General features: G+C 48.9%; 1 protein-coding gene across 1 annotated transcript; it reads left to right on the forward strand.

Annotated features, from left to right (window-relative positions):
* Positions 1-5,495: 5,495 nt before the first annotated feature.
* Positions 5,496-7,954, forward strand: SOX17 (SRY-box transcription factor 17). The gene is made up of 2 exons (XM_003255966.3): positions 5,496-6,041; positions 6,655-7,954. Exons 1-2 carry the CDS (start codon positions 5,735-5,737, stop codon positions 7,578-7,580), a joined length of 1,233 nt encoding a protein of 410 aa, XP_003256014.2. The 5' UTR covers positions 5,496-5,734; the 3' UTR covers positions 7,581-7,954.
* Positions 7,955-18,688: the final 10,734 nt, after the last annotated feature.

An 18,688-nucleotide genomic window follows, 5' to 3' on the forward strand; every position in this document is an offset into this window, starting at 1 on the left:
CACAGGCCTACACAGATGTGTCTGAGATGAGAACAGTCTTTGCTAAGGTCTACAGAGGTCATTCTCAGTGCCTTTGCTAAGGTCTACAGAGGTCACTCTCAGTGCCTTGCCTTGTAGGGAGATGACCTTAGGACTCCAACCATGACAGCTGTAACGGTATACTGAAGAATATATTGAAGACCAGTGAATTGCGTGTGCTCTCAGGATATAAAGATGAAACGTACCAAAGACCCTGTGTTGTTATTAAAGAGTATTGACAAAGTTTTAGCAAGGTCCAAAAAGTGGACAGAGAAGAAAATTTAGTTAACAGGTTAACCAAATACTAACTGCAAAGGAATCTAGCAATGATCCCTAACATTTTCTCTTCTGTTCAGAAACTTTGGAAGCCAACTCAGATACCCTTTCAAAATCTGGTATGTGTGTGGCTAAAGTTGTACGAAACAGTGGGTAATGAGTGTTGTCAGAAGTGGCCTGTCCTATGACCTATTTAACTTTGATCACTTCCATGATAACAGAATGCACACCTTGCCCTAACCATCTGGCACAATCCAGCCCTGCTTACTAGGGAAACTTGGCAAGCCAGAGTTTTCAGGGTGGAAAGGAAACCTATTATCTCTACTAGAAAAAAAAAAAAATCTCAAAGCGCTTGACCTACTGATGTCAGCATCACCTTTACATGCCAGGAACAAATTATTACAGAAGACCATACCTAGAACACCCAGCTGGAAGTTAATGAATCAGGGAGGAAGACTAATGACACAGCACGGTACATTCCTCCAAGGCAGGGACCGCGTCCATTCTCCTTCGGGTGGGAGTGGAAGTGCTCTGCGCACAGTGGGCACGCTGCTGATAAGGCTGTCTGGTCAGGTGAGGACACAGGTCTCCAAGGAAAGCCCTGCCGTCTCCTAGGGTGTGGATGGGGAAAGCGGGAGTAGGAGTTCAGCTGCAGCACCGGGTGCATAGAAGCTCTGCGGCTATTGAAATCCCTTTCAAGGCTGAGGGGCAGATCTGAAAGGGGTGAGCAAGACAGTACCGTGTATGTGACGAGTCCTGGGTGAGGAACAGGACCCTCTCCCTCATTCCCAACGCCACCTCCCCTTGGAGTCTGAGGTTCCACAGCCCAGGCAATAAAGGGAAGTAGCCCACACACCTCAACCCGGGGCCACAGTTGGAGGTGGGGAGATCTAAGAAACACTCCACGGATGAGTTTCTGAAGAGGGAAGTGGACCAGGAACAGCGCATTTCCTGCTTCGCCTGTGCAAGTCCCAGGCGGGGCCAAGCGGGAACGGGGACACGGTCTAGGAGTCGCCCGCTGCCAGGGCGGGGTTGGGGGGCAGCCTCGAGGGGACACCGCGGAACCAGGGAGGGATGCGCGTGGAGGGAGTGGGAGAAGGCGTCCAAGTAAAATGTATGCTCCCGTCCTCGGGGGGAACGCGCGTCCCCAAATCCCCCCTCGCTGTCGCCCTTTTTTTCAGTCCTCACGGGGAGAGGCCGGCGCAGCAGAGGAGCACGGCAGGGGCTAGGTCGGACCGCACTGCAGCATCTGCAGGGCTCCGACCTGGTGCGGGCCTCCAAGACAGGGGGCGCGCGGCGGCACAGCCGGTGGCCGCGATTTTCCGGGCCACTCCTTCCCCCCACCCCTCCCCTCCCGCCCGCGACCTTCGACCTCCATCCCGGACCCACGGGGGACTGGCCCGGGGACAAGGAGGAGACGTTGAAGGTATCAAGGGGCGCGGCACCGCCGCCTAGACGGCGCCGGGGCGCGAGGTGCGAATCGGCGGCGTCCGGCTGCGCAGCCCTACCTGAGAGGTGCGGGACCCTCGGCCGCGCTCCGCCGCCGCGCGCCACCTCGTACTGGCCTCCGGGAGGCAGCCGCCCGCGCACCATTTATAAATGCAAAGGCCTTATTGTTGTTCTTTGTTCAGGGATACCATTGTCTAGTCATCCACGGGGAGCCTGGAGTTTTCCCAGGGTTTGCGGTGCGCACTCACCTCCCCCGCCCCCACAGACTTGCTCTGCAGCGCCAACCCGGATCTGCCTAGGTGCCCACGGGTCCTTCCCGATCGACTTGAGTGTCCTTCCTCCAGCTTCTGCTTTCCCAGCATCGAAAACACAAAAGCCTGCCGGAAATCACCCAGCCTTTGCCTGGTCACTCAGGGGCCCACGGATAAGCGTGGCTCTGATTCCTCCAGGTCAGCCCCACGGTTCGCCACCTACCCGAGTTAATTTCTGCGCCCGCTGACCAAAGGCCCCAACTGGCAACGGGCACAGCTTCTTGGTGCGCTAGTCGCTTCCTTGCCCAGCCTTTCGAGCCTCGGGTCCGGCCCAAGGACCCGGGGACGTGAGCGCAATTAGTAGCCAGGGGCCCTGCGACCCTGGACCGTGCGGTGCTAACGCACCCGACCGGCTATGCGAGCGGTGTACTCGTCTCTTACTTGTGAAACTTGTTTCCCCCAACCCCCTGCGTAAATCTCTCGTGTTGAGAAAAGCAAGGCTTTGCAGGAAGCCACTCCGGATGTTTGCTGCTTTACATGTGGCATTTGTGGCTGGCTCTGATAACGTCCCGGGGCACCACGTATTAAAGTGAAGAGACTGAAATAGAAGGCTCCACACACCGCGCGCGGGTCAGCGACGTCGCCGCCCTCCACACTGCCCCCCGAAAATATATGACAAGAGAATGATCAGAAGAAATGAGATCTAACTAGGTCACAGTATGTAAAAGGGACTGGTCTTGGAAAGCCACCACAATTCCTCCCCTGTAAATTTGTAAACCGTGAATTTATGATCTCATTGAGGGTGTTATAAAAAGTAGGGGGAGGGGCGCCAAAATCTGAAGCTCCTACTCCAATCTATGATTGTGTACTTTCACCTGATTTCTCTTACCAGACCAAGATCAGTCCCCAGGAACAAGGGCAAATAAAAATAGGGAAACTCGGCCGGGCGCGGTGGCTCACGCCTGTAATCCCAGCACTTTGGGAGGCCAAGGCGGGCGGATCACCTGAGATCAGGAGTTTGAGACTAGCCTGACCAATATGGTGAAACCTGTCTCTACTAAAAATACAAAAATTAGCTGGGTGTGGTGGCACATGCGTCTGTAATCCCAGCGACTCGGGAGGCTGAGACAGGAGAATCGCTTGAATCGGGGAGGCGGAGATTGCAGCGAGCCGAGATCGCACCATTGCACTCCAGCCTGGGCAACAAGAGGGAAACTCCATCTCAATAAATAAATAAGTAAATAAATCAATAAAATATGGAAACCCTACGTTTTATTCCCCATCATTTTCTCCACCTTCTTGGCTCCCAAGCGCACCTCTCCCGATAATGAGCTGGGTGAGGAAGAGCATGAGGATGAAGAAAGTGAACAGGGCTAAATCTGTATATGTACATTTTTTGGACTCACACCTGGATTGTATTTCCTGTAGTGTTTTTTAAGGAATTAAGTCAAACAGATTAGACAGATAAAAATGAATTCTGGACTGGACATTGTTTTTAATTTTCAATGTTTATTCTAGGAAAACTCCTTAGTTCATAAAAGATTTTGTGTTAAGATAAAATTCTGCTTTGAGATCTTTGAAAAATATTTATTATCCAGAAAAGTTAGAAAAGATAAAAAAAAAAAAATCCCAGCAAAAAACAAGGTACTACGGGGTTAATTTGTAGATTGCTCTCTCTCCTCCTATAGTTTTGTTGCTTATTTAATCGTTTGCAATGTACTTTTGCTTTATTCTGAAGCCCATTTTTTTCAGAAAAAATAAAGCTTTAAAAGAAAAGTACATCATCATTTAAATTTGTCTAAAATCAACTGCTTTCAAAACCACCAAGTAAAAGTAACACCCCTCTATGATTTCTTTATGCAGATTTAATTTTTTTTTCTTGTTTGAATCTTAGAGACCCAGGAACTAGAAGCACTTTCTTACCTTGTCCCCTAGCCAAGGCTTCACAGATACTTGCAGAATTAAAGATAAGTTGGCTTAAAACAATTGTGTAAGAGTTCTTTTGAGAAAAAACAATGCCAGAGAAACTGAAGGCCAGGAGTTTGCAAAAGTTTTGTATTTTTATGGATGCCACTAATAAGCAAGACTGCACAGACAGTCTTGTTGTTGTATCACACTCAAAGCAGCAGCATTTTACTTCTCAGATTCCAGGTGTAAGCTCTACTTTTTTATCACGCCTTCATAATAAAGAAAATCTGTCCTGGAGATTGGTATATTGATTTCTTTGCAAAGTTATCTCTAATTATGCAGGAATGGCTGTTAGTTGCCCTCAAAAACCAACACAAATACACAAACACAATAGCCTGGTTTAGTGATTATTAACAGCTGCAAGTCTGAAGGCAGACTGCCGGGTGTGAATTCCACCTTCTCAACGCTGTAGTCTACAGCAAGTTCCTTAACTTCTCTGCCTCAGTTTCCTTTCCTGTAAGATAGAGTCTACCTCAGGGTTATTATGAGGATACACTCCTTTGCTATTGCTGGAGGGCACTAGGAATAGCAGTGGCAGGCTGTGTCATTTCTTAGTGCTGTATAACGGCTTGTTTCAAAAGTCCCACTGAAAACTTTTTTTTTGCAGATCGAAACACAAGTTTAATAGTCATTCAGATTTCATTCCAGTCTAAACAAACGTATAGAAATCTAATTATCTGCCAGAATAACCGCTTTAAACTGACTCTAAGAACCACGGTTACTTTGCAGCTAAAACAGATTTTTCTCTTCCCCCTAATAAACTCGGACATTTAGACAAATATTGCTGCTGTCTTTACATTTTAGAAAGCAGTATTAAGGCTCACCTGTTACTGAACACATACGAGAAAGAGTTTTGTTACGCGTATCTTATATACATCATGTACACATTTTCATACCTTCACATGATGTATATAATAAGATACACATAAAAACTGGTTGGTTTGCCATGAGTAAATGCTTTATTCTTCAGAGTGATGGAATATTGGATACAGAACGTCGTTCCATATTTAATCTTGCTTTAGAAAATTAGGATTTATCTTGGACACAGCATTTTGAATATAACACAGGCAAGTTGAGTTCTGGGGGAAAAATTGTATTTTTAAATTTATTATCAACGGTGTCTTTCGCATTCGAGAAAACACATTTGAAGAAGATGCCCGTGCAGTTCCTTGGAAGTAAACTAGGTTACCCACCACTGAAACACCCTCGGCTTCTACAAAAAGATGTGCTTTAAAGAGAATAGAATGGACGCTCAGTTTGTTCATCTAAACGACCTTGGGCAAGTACGTCGATTCCAAGGTGCAATCAGCCCTCCCAGACGGGTTTTCGAGTCTCCCTAACCCGGGTGGGAGAGGACGCGGCGCCAGAGCCCAGCTCCGGCTAGTTTTCCTGGGGGCAGGTGTAGCCCTGGGCGCGGGGCCGGGGGAGGGGCAAGGGGCGGGCGTGGGGTTGGACTGGGACTTAGGACTCGGAACATGGCCTGGGCGTGGGCCTAACGACGCGGGACCGGACCGCCCTCGCCGCTCCATTGGCCACATCTGTGCAGAAAAGGCCCCGCGGCCCAGGGGCGCCCGCAGTGTCACTAGGCCGGCTGGGGGCCCTGGGTACGCTGTAGACCGCGACAGGCCAGAACACGGGCGGCGGCTTCGGGCCGGGAGACCCGCGCAGCCCTCGGGGCATCTCAGTGCCTCACTCCCCACCCCCTCCCCCGGGTCGGGGGAGGCGGCGCGTCCGGCGGAGGGTTGAGGGGAGCGGGGCAGGCCTGGAGCGCCATGAGCAGCCCGGATGCGGGATACGCCAGTGACGACCAGAGCCAGACCCGGAGCGCGCTGCCCGCGGTGATGGCCGGGCTGGGCCCCTGCCCCTGGGCCGAGTCGCTGAGCCCCATCGGGGACATGAAGGTGAAGGGCGAGGCGCCGGCGAGCAGCGGAGCGCCGGCCGGGGCCGCGGGCCGAGCCAAGGGCGAGTCCCGTATCCGGCGGCCGATGAACGCTTTCATGGTGTGGGCTAAGGACGAGCGCAAGCGGCTGGCGCAGCAGAATCCAGACCTGCACAATGCTGAGCTGAGCAAGATGCTGGGTGAGTCCGAGTCGGAGACCCAGGCGGCCGGGCGCGCTGGCGCGAATCGCTAGGCCGATTTCTTTAGCCCCAAACAGGGTTCTTTGCGAGCCTGACGCCCAAGACCAGGGGTGTGTAGCGGCCACGTCCTTTCTTAACGCTCTGGGTTCCCTTCCCGTTTCCCGCTCTCTGACCCTCCAAAGCAGGTTTCCGCCTTGCTCTCTGGCTCCCGGATTCCCCAGGTGGCCGGGGGCGCGGGTCCAACGGCTCTGGGAAGGCGACTTCCCGGCACCTCCGGGCGGCGCCAGAGCACCCTTGGCCCTGAACTGGGCCGGTTGTGTCCATCCCTCGACCCCTTCCCTAGCTAGGTGTCCATTTCTGTTTTTCGAACGACCGGGTGATGGGTGAGCGGAAAGCCGCTTCTAGGAGACCAAAAGAAAGGGGTGCCTTTAGAGGACAGGTGTTCCCCAAGGGCTCGGACTCAGGAGTCCCAGACCTTCCTCTTTAATTCACCCCGGTTGCGCAATTCAACGTCTGAGGGGAGAGGTGAGTCCGGGTGGGGCCAGGCGGGGCCTGGAGCGGGAGCGCAGCCGATAAGCCCTGCGCCCCTCTCCCTCTTCCTTCCACTGTGCAGGCAAGTCGTGGAAGGCGCTGACGCTGGCGGAGAAGCGGCCCTTCGTGGAGGAGGCCGAGCGGCTGCGCGTGCAACACATGCAGGACCACCCCAACTACAAGTACCGGCCGCGGCGGCGCAAGCAGGTGAAGCGGCTGAAGCGGGTGGAGGGCGGCTTCCTGCACGGCCTGGCTGAGCCGCAGGCGGCCGCGCTGGGCCCCGAAGGCGGCCGCGTGGCCATAGACGGTCTGGGCCTCCAGTTCCCCGAGCAGGGCTTCCCCGCCGGCCCGCCGCTGCTGCCTCCGCACATGGGCGGCCACTACCGCGACTGCCAGAGTCTGGGCGCGCCTCCGCTCGACGGCTACCCGTTGCCCACGCCCGACACGTCCCCGCTGGACGGCGTGGACCCCGACCCGGCTTTCTTCGCCGCCCCGATGCCCGGGGACTGCCCGGCGTCCGGCACCTACAGCTACGCGCAGGTCTCGGACTACGCTGGCCCCCCGGAGCCTCCGGCCGGCCCCATGCACCCCCGACTCGGCCCAGAGCCCGCGGGTCCCTCGATTCCGGGCCTCCTGGCGCCACCCAGCGCCCTTCACATGTACTACGGCGCGATGGGCTCGCCCGGGGCGGGCGGCGGGCGCGGCTTCCAGATGCAGCCGCAACACCAGCACCAGCACCACCCCCCGGGCCCCGGACAGCCGTCGCCCCCTCCGGAGGCACTCCCCTGCCGGGACGGCACGGACCCCAATCCGCCCGCCGAGCTCCTCGGGGAGGTGGACCGCACGGAATTTGAACAGTATCTGCACTTCGTGTGCAAGCCTGAGATGGGCCTCCCCTACCAGGGGCATGACTCCGGTGTGAATCTCCCCGACAGCCACGGGGCCATTTCCTCGGTGGTGTCCGACGCCAGCTCCGCGGTGTATTACTGCAACTATCCTGACGTGTGACAGGTCCCCGATCCGCCCCAGCCTGCAGGCCAGAAGCAGTGTTACACACTTCCTGGAGGAGCTAAGGAAATCCTCAGACTCCTGGGTTTTTGTTGTTCCTGTTGTTTTTTAAAAGGTGTCTTGGCATATAATTTATGGTAATTTATTTTGTCTGCCACTTGAACAGTTTGGGGGGGGTGAGGTTTCATTTAAAATTTGTTCAGAGATTTGTTTCCCATAGTTGCATTGTCAAAACCCTATTTCCAAGTTCAAGTTAACTAGCTTTGAATGTGTCCCAAAACAGCTTCCTCCATTTCCTGAAAGTTTATTGATCAAAGAAATGTTGTCCCGGGTGTGTTTTTTCAATCTTCTAGAAAATAAAATCTGGAATCCTGCTTTTTTGCTCTACTAGTACCTCTGTCACACTAGTCTTATCAAAAACCAGTTTTTAAGATCAATGTTAAGTTTATTAGTTAATGTAAATTTCTCATCCTCTTGAAAAGGGTGAACATAAATGCCTTTAAGGAGTATATCTAAAAATAAACATTAGGATATCTAAGTTTGATGTAATTGTTTCGGGAAGGAAAAAAAAGCATTCTGGAATGAGCCTACTTCATTTCAAGTAATCTTAGTTTCTAAAACTAACGGTTAATATTTTCAATTCCAGTATATCACTTTAAGTAGAAGGGGATGTCCAAGTAATTTTGGTTTTCTAACTGTTGAATCATAAGCTTGACCTGCCCACAGAGGCTTTTCGGATGTTTTTATCTGTGTTCTGCCATCTCTTACACTCCTCGACATTCAGTTTACCTTAATCTTCATATTTTTACACCTTGGGAAGTGGCAAGCGTTGCTGGGTTTAAGATAATTTAAAGGAGTCACAGAAACTAATCAAAATAAAATTTGCATTATGCCAACTTTTAATACACTTTAGCATTTTATTTGATTAGTTTTTTTTGCTTTTAGATTTAATACATACACGGACGATTGCACAGACTTAGGGGAGAATCCATGAATGGTTTGTGTGTAGTGTCCCTATCTATCACCATCATTACTTTATCAAGAAGAAACAGTTACAGGGTTGTGAGTAAAAGATGGGGATCAGCCCCTGTAATCTGCCATACTAATTACTGTGGCACGTCTCACCACATTTGAAATTGAGACGTAAATGGAAACAGGTGACTTATAATGGGCATTTCCTGTGCCAGATGTTTGTTCAATACCATTCTAAACAGTTTGAGCCTCAACAAACCTGCAGGTTTAGGTGCTATTTCTCCCATTTTGTGAGAAAAGGAGGCACCAGGCCTTCCCCTGCCATGCATGTGAAGGCTTGTATTACAAGTTATTTTGACATATTTCTCACCTGTTTTCCTCTGGACCAGGATGTATTCATGGGCACTGGGAGAATTTACATTCTGTTGGTGAGAAACCATATAATTATCCTTAGCAGCAAGTGCTATAGAAAAAGGAAAGGTTTGGAGGATAGCTTCAGCATTTACATGGGAGAGATGTCTGAGCTGAAATGATTGGCTGGATTCTCTTGAAAAAAGGCATGGAATACATTTTTCAGAAAGGATTCCTGGAATGTGAAGGATAGACAGTTTCAGTGAGGAAAGTTAAGTTTATTCTATCAGGCATAACAGGCTTCCTTTAAAAAGGTTAAATTCTTTCTCTTAGCTCAGATGGGTTGTTTCTGCTTCCAGCCTGAGCTCCTTCTGCAGGGTGTCCCAAGAGTTCCCAGTAGATAAAGTGGGCAGAAGGGCTACCAGCCCAAGTTCAGGGCCATGCTCAGATTACACTTGGCATTTTCATCATAGCCCAAGAAGACTCAGCTGTACCCTTGGCTGCCATCTCTTAACGATATTAAGATAAGTACAGAAAAGAGAAAGAAAGAGTTCTTAGGGGAAATACCTAAATTCCTGTAAATTACATCTTTAACTACTCAGGTGCAGGTGGAAAAGCAGTAAGAGCTAAAATTGTTAAGGTAATATGTTCATGCATTTACATGGATGGAGGGATTGGTGTTCACAAATAATTTTTTTTGGGTAGAAGCATCAAGCCAACTCCTCTCAAGCATGCAGATCAAGTGACTGCAGGTAGCAGCTAGTGATTTTTTTAATTCCTTATTTTAATTTTTATGGGTACATAGTAGGGGTATATATTTATGGGGTACATGAGATGTTTTGATACAGATATGCAATGTGTAATAATCACATTATGTAAAATCGGGTATTCATTCCCTCCAGCATTTATCTTTTGTGTTACAATCCAATTATACTCTTAGTTATTTTAAAATGTACAATTAAATTAATATTGGCTATAGTCACTCTGTTGTGCTATCAAATACTAGGTCTTATTCCTTCTATTTTTTTTTTTTTGGTAGTTTTAAATTACCAAAACATTTGGTATCCTTAAACCCTTTCTCAAGTTAAAGTACAGGGATGTGGGCCCTGGTGGCAAAACTAGAAATAGAGCTTTGGGGTCCATTACAGACCATTATAGTTTTAAAGTGAACGACAGAATGTAAAACTTCCGCCTAGGTTGAACGACTCTATATCATCACCAAGTGCACAGACCTCCCCCCACCACCAGCTATGACATCACCAAATGCATAAATCCCCTCTGTGACATCACCAAGTGCCTGGATACCCCCATGACATCACCAAGTACGTAGACCCCTGTTTCCTCAAGTAGATTCAGATGAAGTGACCACAGGTACCAGCTAGTGATTTTTTGAGACAAAATATTAAATCTGTCTCAAGTTTTTACTGTTTTATTTTGGAGACAAATACACATAAAGGATACATTGCTTTTCTACTCATGTCTAATTTTGTTACTTTAGAATTACATTAGGAGGTAAGAATCCAGCTCTTTTATGAGCTAAGATAGCCAGACTTGATGCCAGTATAGAATGTGCATGCCTTTGAGACATCCGGAGCAATAAGGAAAAGAGTGTTTTTTCCCCTATGAGAATACTGACTACATCTCTATTAAAGCTACCAGGTGGGTCTGATAAATTACAGATAAACTTGTAAATTACTTATACAAGCACCTAAGAGATAATATTATAATGAAACAATTTACTTATTATTCATATCAGTAGATTATTGTATCTTTAGTTTGAATCATGCTGCAGAAGAGATCACCTTGAATTTGTACTGATATTAGGAAAAGCACGTACAAGCCAAAGGAATTCAGATAAAACGGAAAGGGGTGCAATGAACCAAAAGACATCATCTCAGCCTAACATTTTAAAATGTCCCATTTCATTTTGTTTTTAATACTGTGCCTGTCACATAATAAATGTTCAACATTCCCTTCCTCCCCCTATTCCTCCTTGATTTGTTTTGACAATAGTGGACAGGGAGAAGTATTTTACATCCATTATTTCAGCACAAATTTATTTTTCCTGCTTACAAGGTGCTTCCTTCTGGGTCCACAATATTCATCTTAAGGAAAATGGCACTGATGTTCCTACCCAGTCCCCATCTGGAGTAGGCTCAAGTTCCTCCACAGGGTGGGCTCCTGATGGAGAGAGTATTTCTTTAGGTTCTCTGGCCTGGGATCCAGCAGCATCTCAGTTTTTCACCGTAACACCTATCCCTACCCTCCTTCTAATGAGAAGGTGGCTGTGTGCTTTCTCTGGAATTATCAAGCAGCTTTATGGGAATAATTCAGTTTGCACCATCCTCCACATACAAACACTGAACCCTCACCACTGATATTTTTCCCAGGTTGGTTCAAGACTACGTCTTAGTGCAGCACTTATAAACACAGCAAGTGCTAAGTAAGTTGTGATAATAATGATCTTTAATGTAAAAATTTCTCTGTAGCTAAGATTCAAGAAACCATTTGACTAAATAAAGTATTTTAAAAATCTCTTCTTGCTGAAGAAATTTTAGCTTTGACAATCTTTTTTCCACTTGAATCAAAGTCTTAAACCTTTTGCCAAAGTTGACTTCCTAACAAGTATTCCCCAAATTGATGTTGCTCCAAAAGATGATCTTGTGAGGATACTCTGTGTGTGGAGGTTCAGATAAGAAAAAAAAAATAAACATCAGTAGCTGTGCTGTGGATCCCAGTTCTGTGAGTCAGTGCCCTCCCATAAGCCTGATAACTTGTTAGGCAAGAAAAAGAACTGTGGTGCGTGTGCAGTTAAACCCAGCGGTTTTCTGCTCTTGGTTAAGGACTGTCTCATTTTCAGTATTACCTGACTTGTCACCGGTAAGTGCTCAGAAAACTGGCTGAATAACTTGCTTGGTAGTTGGTACCTCAGTTTTCTCTTGGGAAGCCCCAAGGAAACTCAAGAGTTCCTGCTTTGCCTCTCTTTTCTATTAGAGGCTATTATTTCTATTAGAGGCTATTATTCCTGCTTTGCCTCTCTTTCCTATTAGTGGCTATTATTCCTTTCTCTTGAATAATGTGTTTGAACACAAAAATTTAACCCCAGACTGTAAACTACTGGAGCAAGGACTAGAGAATAACTCTATGAATAAAGCCAGCAGTGTCTGTCCTCCGGAAGAAGAAAAATCTCTGCAGTTTGAATCAGAGGTTCACCTGGCTCAGAAACTTAGCTCTGTGAGTTTGGAGACATCACCGACCACTTCTGCACTCCAGCCAGCTTATCTGTAAAAAACAGGGGTGACGGTAAAACATTTTGCCAAAGTTGACTCTGGATAATGACGAAAGCTTCACTGAATTGTTGTAGGGATTAGATGAGATTATGCTGAAGGGAGTGCTTCAGTGCCACAGAAAGTGATCTCTCTCCTCTCTCTGGCTTCCTATCTTTTGATTTTATGTATCTCACTCTATCTCAGCTGACTTGGGGAATTTAATTTCATTCTTCCATCGGGAAAGAAAAAACAACAGTAACTCGCCTTCCCCGGGTGCTTTCCTTAGTGGAATGAGAATTTTACAGCCTTGTAAGATTGCCTGTGTTTGCTGGAGACACAGCATGTGTTTTACTTTGTGCTTTGGACAGCTTAGTCTTTGATTATAAAATGAGAAAAAAATAATTGTCAGTTGGAGAACTTTGTATAGAATGTCTTAATACACAGGAACTCCCATCTTGCATGAAAATCTTAAGATCTTTATAAAAGGGACAGTTAATTGGGACATACTGAATGCAATATCAAGTTTGCCAACATTTATCTTTCTGTTAGCCCCTCCTCCCACCAGTATGGTTTCTGAAGTCCTGAATCGTATTTCCATGCCGTTTACTTTTTGAGAAGTGAACAGGGTCTGAATTCTTGAGGAGGAATAAGCAGAGTGTAAGGGGGAGAGAGGCAAATTAAGAAAAGATTCTGGCTTCCAGTAGTTCCAGGTAATACTGAAACGCGATCCGCAGGCTTTTAAATCCCTCAGTCCTGAGAAGTTATTTCTGTGAACTGATGGACATGGACGGACTGATAGGAAGAAAATTAGTAGACACCAGCAAAATGGAAGGAGCAATTTTATAGCTGCCCCCTATATAGTGGATTTTTCTGCTTTTTAAAATAAATATTTGTTTGGACGTTTGAATACAATAGTAAGGATCAGAGGTGCACACATGCACACCAAGAATATTGACCTGAAAAAGCTTACTAACAGGAAGGAGAAATAGAAAATAAAAATTTAGGTTTGTAGTTTCAATAACGAGACTGTGGATATAGAAAACGTATAGTTTTATTCATTTAAAAATAATTTTAAAAATGTAAATGATGCACACGCTTACAACAACTCAAACAACATTGCAGATGGGCTTGTAATACAAACAGAGTTGTCCTAAGTTTCCATCTCTCCCCAGCCCCAGTCCCACAGGTCAGAATCAATTCCTTTTATCTTCCCCCTACTGGACATTACCTACATTAATAATTCTGCTTGTCTAGTGGTTAATTAATTAATGTCCCTGCATGGCTAATTTTAGGCTTATGAGTTTTAGACATTTACTTTCTGCTACGACAGCTAAGAATTTCCTGCCCCGCTCTTCCTCGGAATATAGTTACATCCTTATTTCCACTTCTGTTAATTGTCTTTTAAAGTCCAGGACTACATACCCTTTTCTAGATCCATCGCGAAGGCGGAAGTCTGGATTCCTCACTGGGAAAGGTGAGGACATCGGTGCCTCCACCCTTCCCTGAAGCACTCCTCTCCTCTTCTGCAGAGATGGATTTTTAAAAACAGATTGGGGTTGGCGGTGGGGGGTGGGGACAGCACGCGGAATATTGATGCATGCGTCATATGAAAAAGATATATATATGTATGTATACCTGCCAAGTGCCGTTACATATATGTGTGTATATTAACAGCATTATGAATCCCAGACAATTGGGGCCGCTTACCGCCGTAGCTGTGACTTTAAATTCACTCACTTCTTACATCCACTAGGAAAAGAGGATTTGTTTCCCTAAAGCCTATAAAAGGGGAAAGCCTTAGGCGCAGTGGCAGCGCCGTTCCCCGCACCCTCCTGCCCTCCGGTCCCGGGCGGGCTGCGGGAGTCCCTCCTGCGCGGGCCTATGAGGCGCTAGAGGTCACCGGGGCGCGCTCCCCTCGCCAGAGACCTACACTCCTCCCGCTGCTACATTAGGCCTCATTAACAAGGCTCTGGATTCACTTTAACATAAAAGGTAAAAGATCTTAGGTCTGATGGGGGAGTGGGGCGAGGAGAGCTCGGACTGCGACGTCGCTCGCCCGCTTTGAGGAGTTTTGAGCCCTTAGTTTGGTGCCGGGGCCCGCCCGGCGCTAGATGAAAGTGCTCGTTTACTCGGCCTAAGCCACGGTGACTCGAAGGTGAGAATGCAACTTCGCGGTGCACCGGCTCAGGGGCCTGCCTGCCGCGCCAAGGCTTCGGAAGGTCTCAGCGCGACCTCTGGGACAGGCTTTCCTCTGAGGGAACGGGAGGGGATTTGTGCCTCTGCACGTTCTTTCCTGTGGAGGGGAAAATCAAACCCTGTAGCCGTCCACTGCCGGGTAGGGATCGGGCGATGCTCGGCGCCCGAGTTCTCCGCCATTCAGTTGGAGCCCGGCGGCGGGAGCTTAGGTTCTCCGTGGGCCACATGGTCTCAGAAGAGGCCCCGCGGCCCGGGGGCGCCCGCAGTGTCGCTGGACCGGCGGGGGCTTTGGCCACGCCGTGGGCTGGGACTGGCCCGGAACGCTGGTGGCGGGTTCGGCCTCGGAGACCCGCGCAGCCGTCGGGGCATCTCAGTGCCTCGCTCCCCACCCTCTTTCCCTCCGCATCCGGCGGAGGGTTTCGGGGCGCGGGGCAGGCCTGGAGCGCCGTGAGCAGGCCGGATACGGGATACGCCAGTGACTACCAGAGCCAGCCCGAGAGCGCGCTGCCGGCGGTGACGGCTGGGCTGGGCCCCTGTCCTTGGGCCGAGTTGCCGAACTCCCTCGGGGACTTGAAGGTGAAGGGCGAGGCGCCGGCCGGGGCCGCGGGCCGAGCCAAGGGCGAGTCTCGCATCCGGCGCCTTCCAGGTGGGGCGAAGGTCGAGCGCCAGAGGCTGGCAAGGGACCCCCGCCCAGCTTGACGCCCAGCTGCGCCCGACGCCGGGGGAGGCGGAGCGTGGGGAACCCAGGCGCCGGGAACCCAGGACGTGGGAGGGCTGGGCTTCTGCGCGGGGAGACGCCGGGCTCGGCGAACACCGTCAAGAACCTGTCGGTGGCTCTACCTCCGAGAACTCTCTTGTGTTTAGCGAGTCTCAAATTTAGTGTTTCCGTTTTGGGAAACTTGACCGGCAAGTGCAGACTCGTCTTGGGAGCTGGAGATGACATTAAATAAAAAGGTTCAAAACCAAATTGTTAATTATCTCCAGGTATAAACGATAACACAAAATTTTGCAGTCTTGGGAGAAAGGTTTTAATGTGCCGCCTAATTAGGCCAGGTTCTGCAAAAACAAAACAAAACAACCCTATTCCAAGTTAAAAAGAATGCCCCTATTCCAAGTTAAAAGAAAAAAAAAGTTGTATTCCTTGTTCATTTATTGAGTATGGAATTGAGAGATGGGTGCTGAGTTATTACAGATTCAAACTGCTCGCCACAAATGGAGCTAGAAATACATTTAACAGCCTTTCAGGAAAACGCCCAAAGCTTTAGAATTTCAAGCTAGCCGGGTTGCAATCTAGAGCTCTTGTTTGTTGGCTGAAGTTTGGGAGAGGATGGCCTCTACCTGTGCATACATCGAGTTAATTTTCCAGAGTCTTTTGAAGTTAATAGGGAGTGGCTTTTCTGTTTGTTTATTTTTTGAGACAGGGTATCCTTCTGTCGCCCAAGCTGGAGAGCAGTGGTGCATCCCAGCTCAGTGCAACCTGGACCTCCTGGGCCCAAGCGATCCTCCTGCCACTGCCTCCCAAAGTGCTGGGATTATAGGCATGTGCCACCGCGCCTGGCCTGTTTTTTGCTTTTAAGAGAAGGAATAACATGGCCAGAGTTTGTTTATTTATTTTTTGAGACAACGTCTAGCTCTGTCGCCCAGGCTGGAGTGCAGTGGCGCGATCTCGGCTCATTGCAACCTCTGCCTCCCGGGTTCAAGCGATTCTCCTGTCCCAGCCTCCCAAGCAGCTGGGATTACTGGCGCGTGCCACCAGTCCCGGCTAATTGTTTTATTTTTTAGTAGAGACGTGGTTTCACTGTGTTGGCCAGTCTGGTCTTGAACTCCCGCCTTGGCCTCTCCAAGTGTTGGGATTACAGGCGTTAGCCACCGCGCCCGGCCTGTTTTTTGCTTTTAAGAGAAGAAATAAAATGGCCCGAGTTTATTTTAATCAAACCAGTGTAAAACCCTTTATATTCTGCATTATAGCTTTATGTAAAACCTATTTCATAAAAATGTAAGCAGCATATGAAAACAGTTTCCCTGCTCCAGTCCCAACTTCAGATATTCAGATATATGTCCTGTGTTCCCTTGAACACATTTTCTTTCTTTCCTTTTCTTTTTTCTTTTCTCCTTTCCTGTCCTGTCCTGTCCTGTCCTGTCCTTTCCTTTCCCTCTCCTTCCTTCCTTCCTTTCCTCTCTTTCTCTCTTTCTGTTTTTCTTTTTTTGAGATGGAGTCTGCCTCTGTCACCACGCTGGAGTGCAGTGGTGCGATCTCGGCTCACTGCAGCCTCCGTCTCCTGGGTTCAAGCACTTCTACCTCAGCCTCCCGAGTAGCTCGGATTACAGGCGTCCGCCACCAGGCCCAGCTACTTTTTGCATTTTTAGTAGAGACTGGATTTCACTACGTTGGCCAGGATGGTCTGGAACTCCTGACCTCAGGCGATCTGCCCAACTCTGCCTCCCAAAATTCTGGGATTACAGGCTTGAGCCACGGCGCCCAGCCGCACACATTTTCTATTTACAGTCATACAAAGGAGTTTCTCCCCTCAACCCCCCATGGGCTCGCATTTTCCTACTATTCTGAAACTTGCTTTTTCAGTTTACAGTACACATTTGGCGGTCTTGTATTCCTAGAAGATGGACTTCGATTTACCGGTTGATGGTCTTCTCCACTCTTCCGTGGGGTCAGCCCCACTTGTCCCGTCTCCAGTCCAATGTCAGTTTGTGACTTAATCTTTTACATCGTGTACAGTCTGAGTCCTGAGACCCCCTCACACATGCGCAAATTGAGTTTATGCACAGAACAGATAGTACCTGTACTTAAATGTAGACTCACTGGGGAGCACGTTTCACTCCATAAGAAAAGGGGTAAAAATTGTGCACACCATAATTGCAATATTTTACAAGACCGGTGCTTTCTTTATCTCAGGGGTGCTGGCAGAGAGAGATGCATAGAAAACTCTGGGTTGGTTACTTCCTCCTGGAGCATTGCCCCTCCGTTGCCTGCTTACCTGGGCAAGTGCTGGTCTGCGTGGATGGCTTATTGGCATTTCCGGGACCCTCATGTCATAAGGCTAAGACCTAAGAAGCTGATTCTGTCCAGGAGGTGAGATCTGCCCCGATAATCGTAGGCTGATGGGGTCGCTGCTCTGGCGTCATAGTTAATGTTAACTTCCACTCACACTGTGTTCGTCTGGGTGATAAAGTGTGTGGGGCGCCTCTTTGCAGGCTTCCTGTCCTCTTGGGAGATGTCTGCGCTTTGTGAGTTTGGGAAACAACTGGGTACCCAGCGAGGTGGGCGCGGGAGGAGCAGCTGCCTTCCTCCGGGAGGCGGCGCAGCGCGGGGGTCTTGAGGGACCAGGCCAGCGACCAGGACTGGCCCCCAACCGTTGGTGGCGGCGTAGCCCTGGGCAGCCTGGACCTGCCTTTCCCCGCGCAGGGCTTTCCCTCCTGCCAGTCGCTGCCCCGCACGTGGCTCTGGTCGTACTCCCGCTCCACTGCCACCGCTGCCCTCGCCCTGCGTCCCCGTTTGACCGCGTGGAGCCGGACCCCGCCTTCCTCGCCCTGCGCTGCCCCAGGCCTGCCCCGCACCAGCAGCTAAGCGCAGGTCTCTACTGCAAGCCCTCAGCCCCCCTCATCGCTGGGCCTACTGGCGACCCCCTGCGCCGTGCGCGTGAACTGTGGGCGATGAGCTCGCCCGGGGCGGGCGGCGCGCGCGGTTTCCAGATGCAGCCGCCGCAGCGGCAGCTGATGCCGCCTCCAGAGACGCGCTCTGCTGGACGGCGCTGACCCCACGCAGCCCCGCCGAGTCTCCTGGGAACAGCCCAGGCGCCGGTGCCGACTTTAACCTCTCTGCTCAGGCCTCTGAGTTGCGTTACCAGTTTACCATGTATTACTAAGGCTGACAGAATATAGGAAATATTCCTGTCTTTCTCAGAAGGAACTTTCCAGTAAAGACAGCGTTTAATATTGTTAACGTCTCAAAGGAGGCAGTGAAAAATGTGCTCAGCTTAAGCATATGCAAAGTCAGTCTATTTCCATTTTCTACTTCTGCACATTATTTTTTGCGTTAAAGTTTGATCATTTTAAAAGTGGAAAATTAATGGGCAGTGGCAGAAACCGCTTTTTTCCCCCAAAAGTAATCTTCTTCCAACTAGTTTTAAACATTTTACTAATAATTATTGAGTATCTTCTACATTTTAAGTCATTATTTTAAAGTTCTTGGTTATTGACATGTTGTAAATTTGAAAAACAAAATGTTTCTTTAAAAAATTGTGTGTGTATGTAGATTTTATATTCTGCAAAATTAAATGAAGTGTGTGTGTATTATTCAGGGCC

This window comes from Nomascus leucogenys, chromosome 16 (assembly GCF_006542625.1).
Source record: "Nomascus leucogenys isolate Asia chromosome 16, Asia_NLE_v1, whole genome shotgun sequence".
NCBI lineage: Eukaryota > Metazoa > Chordata > Mammalia > Primates > Hylobatidae > Nomascus > Nomascus leucogenys.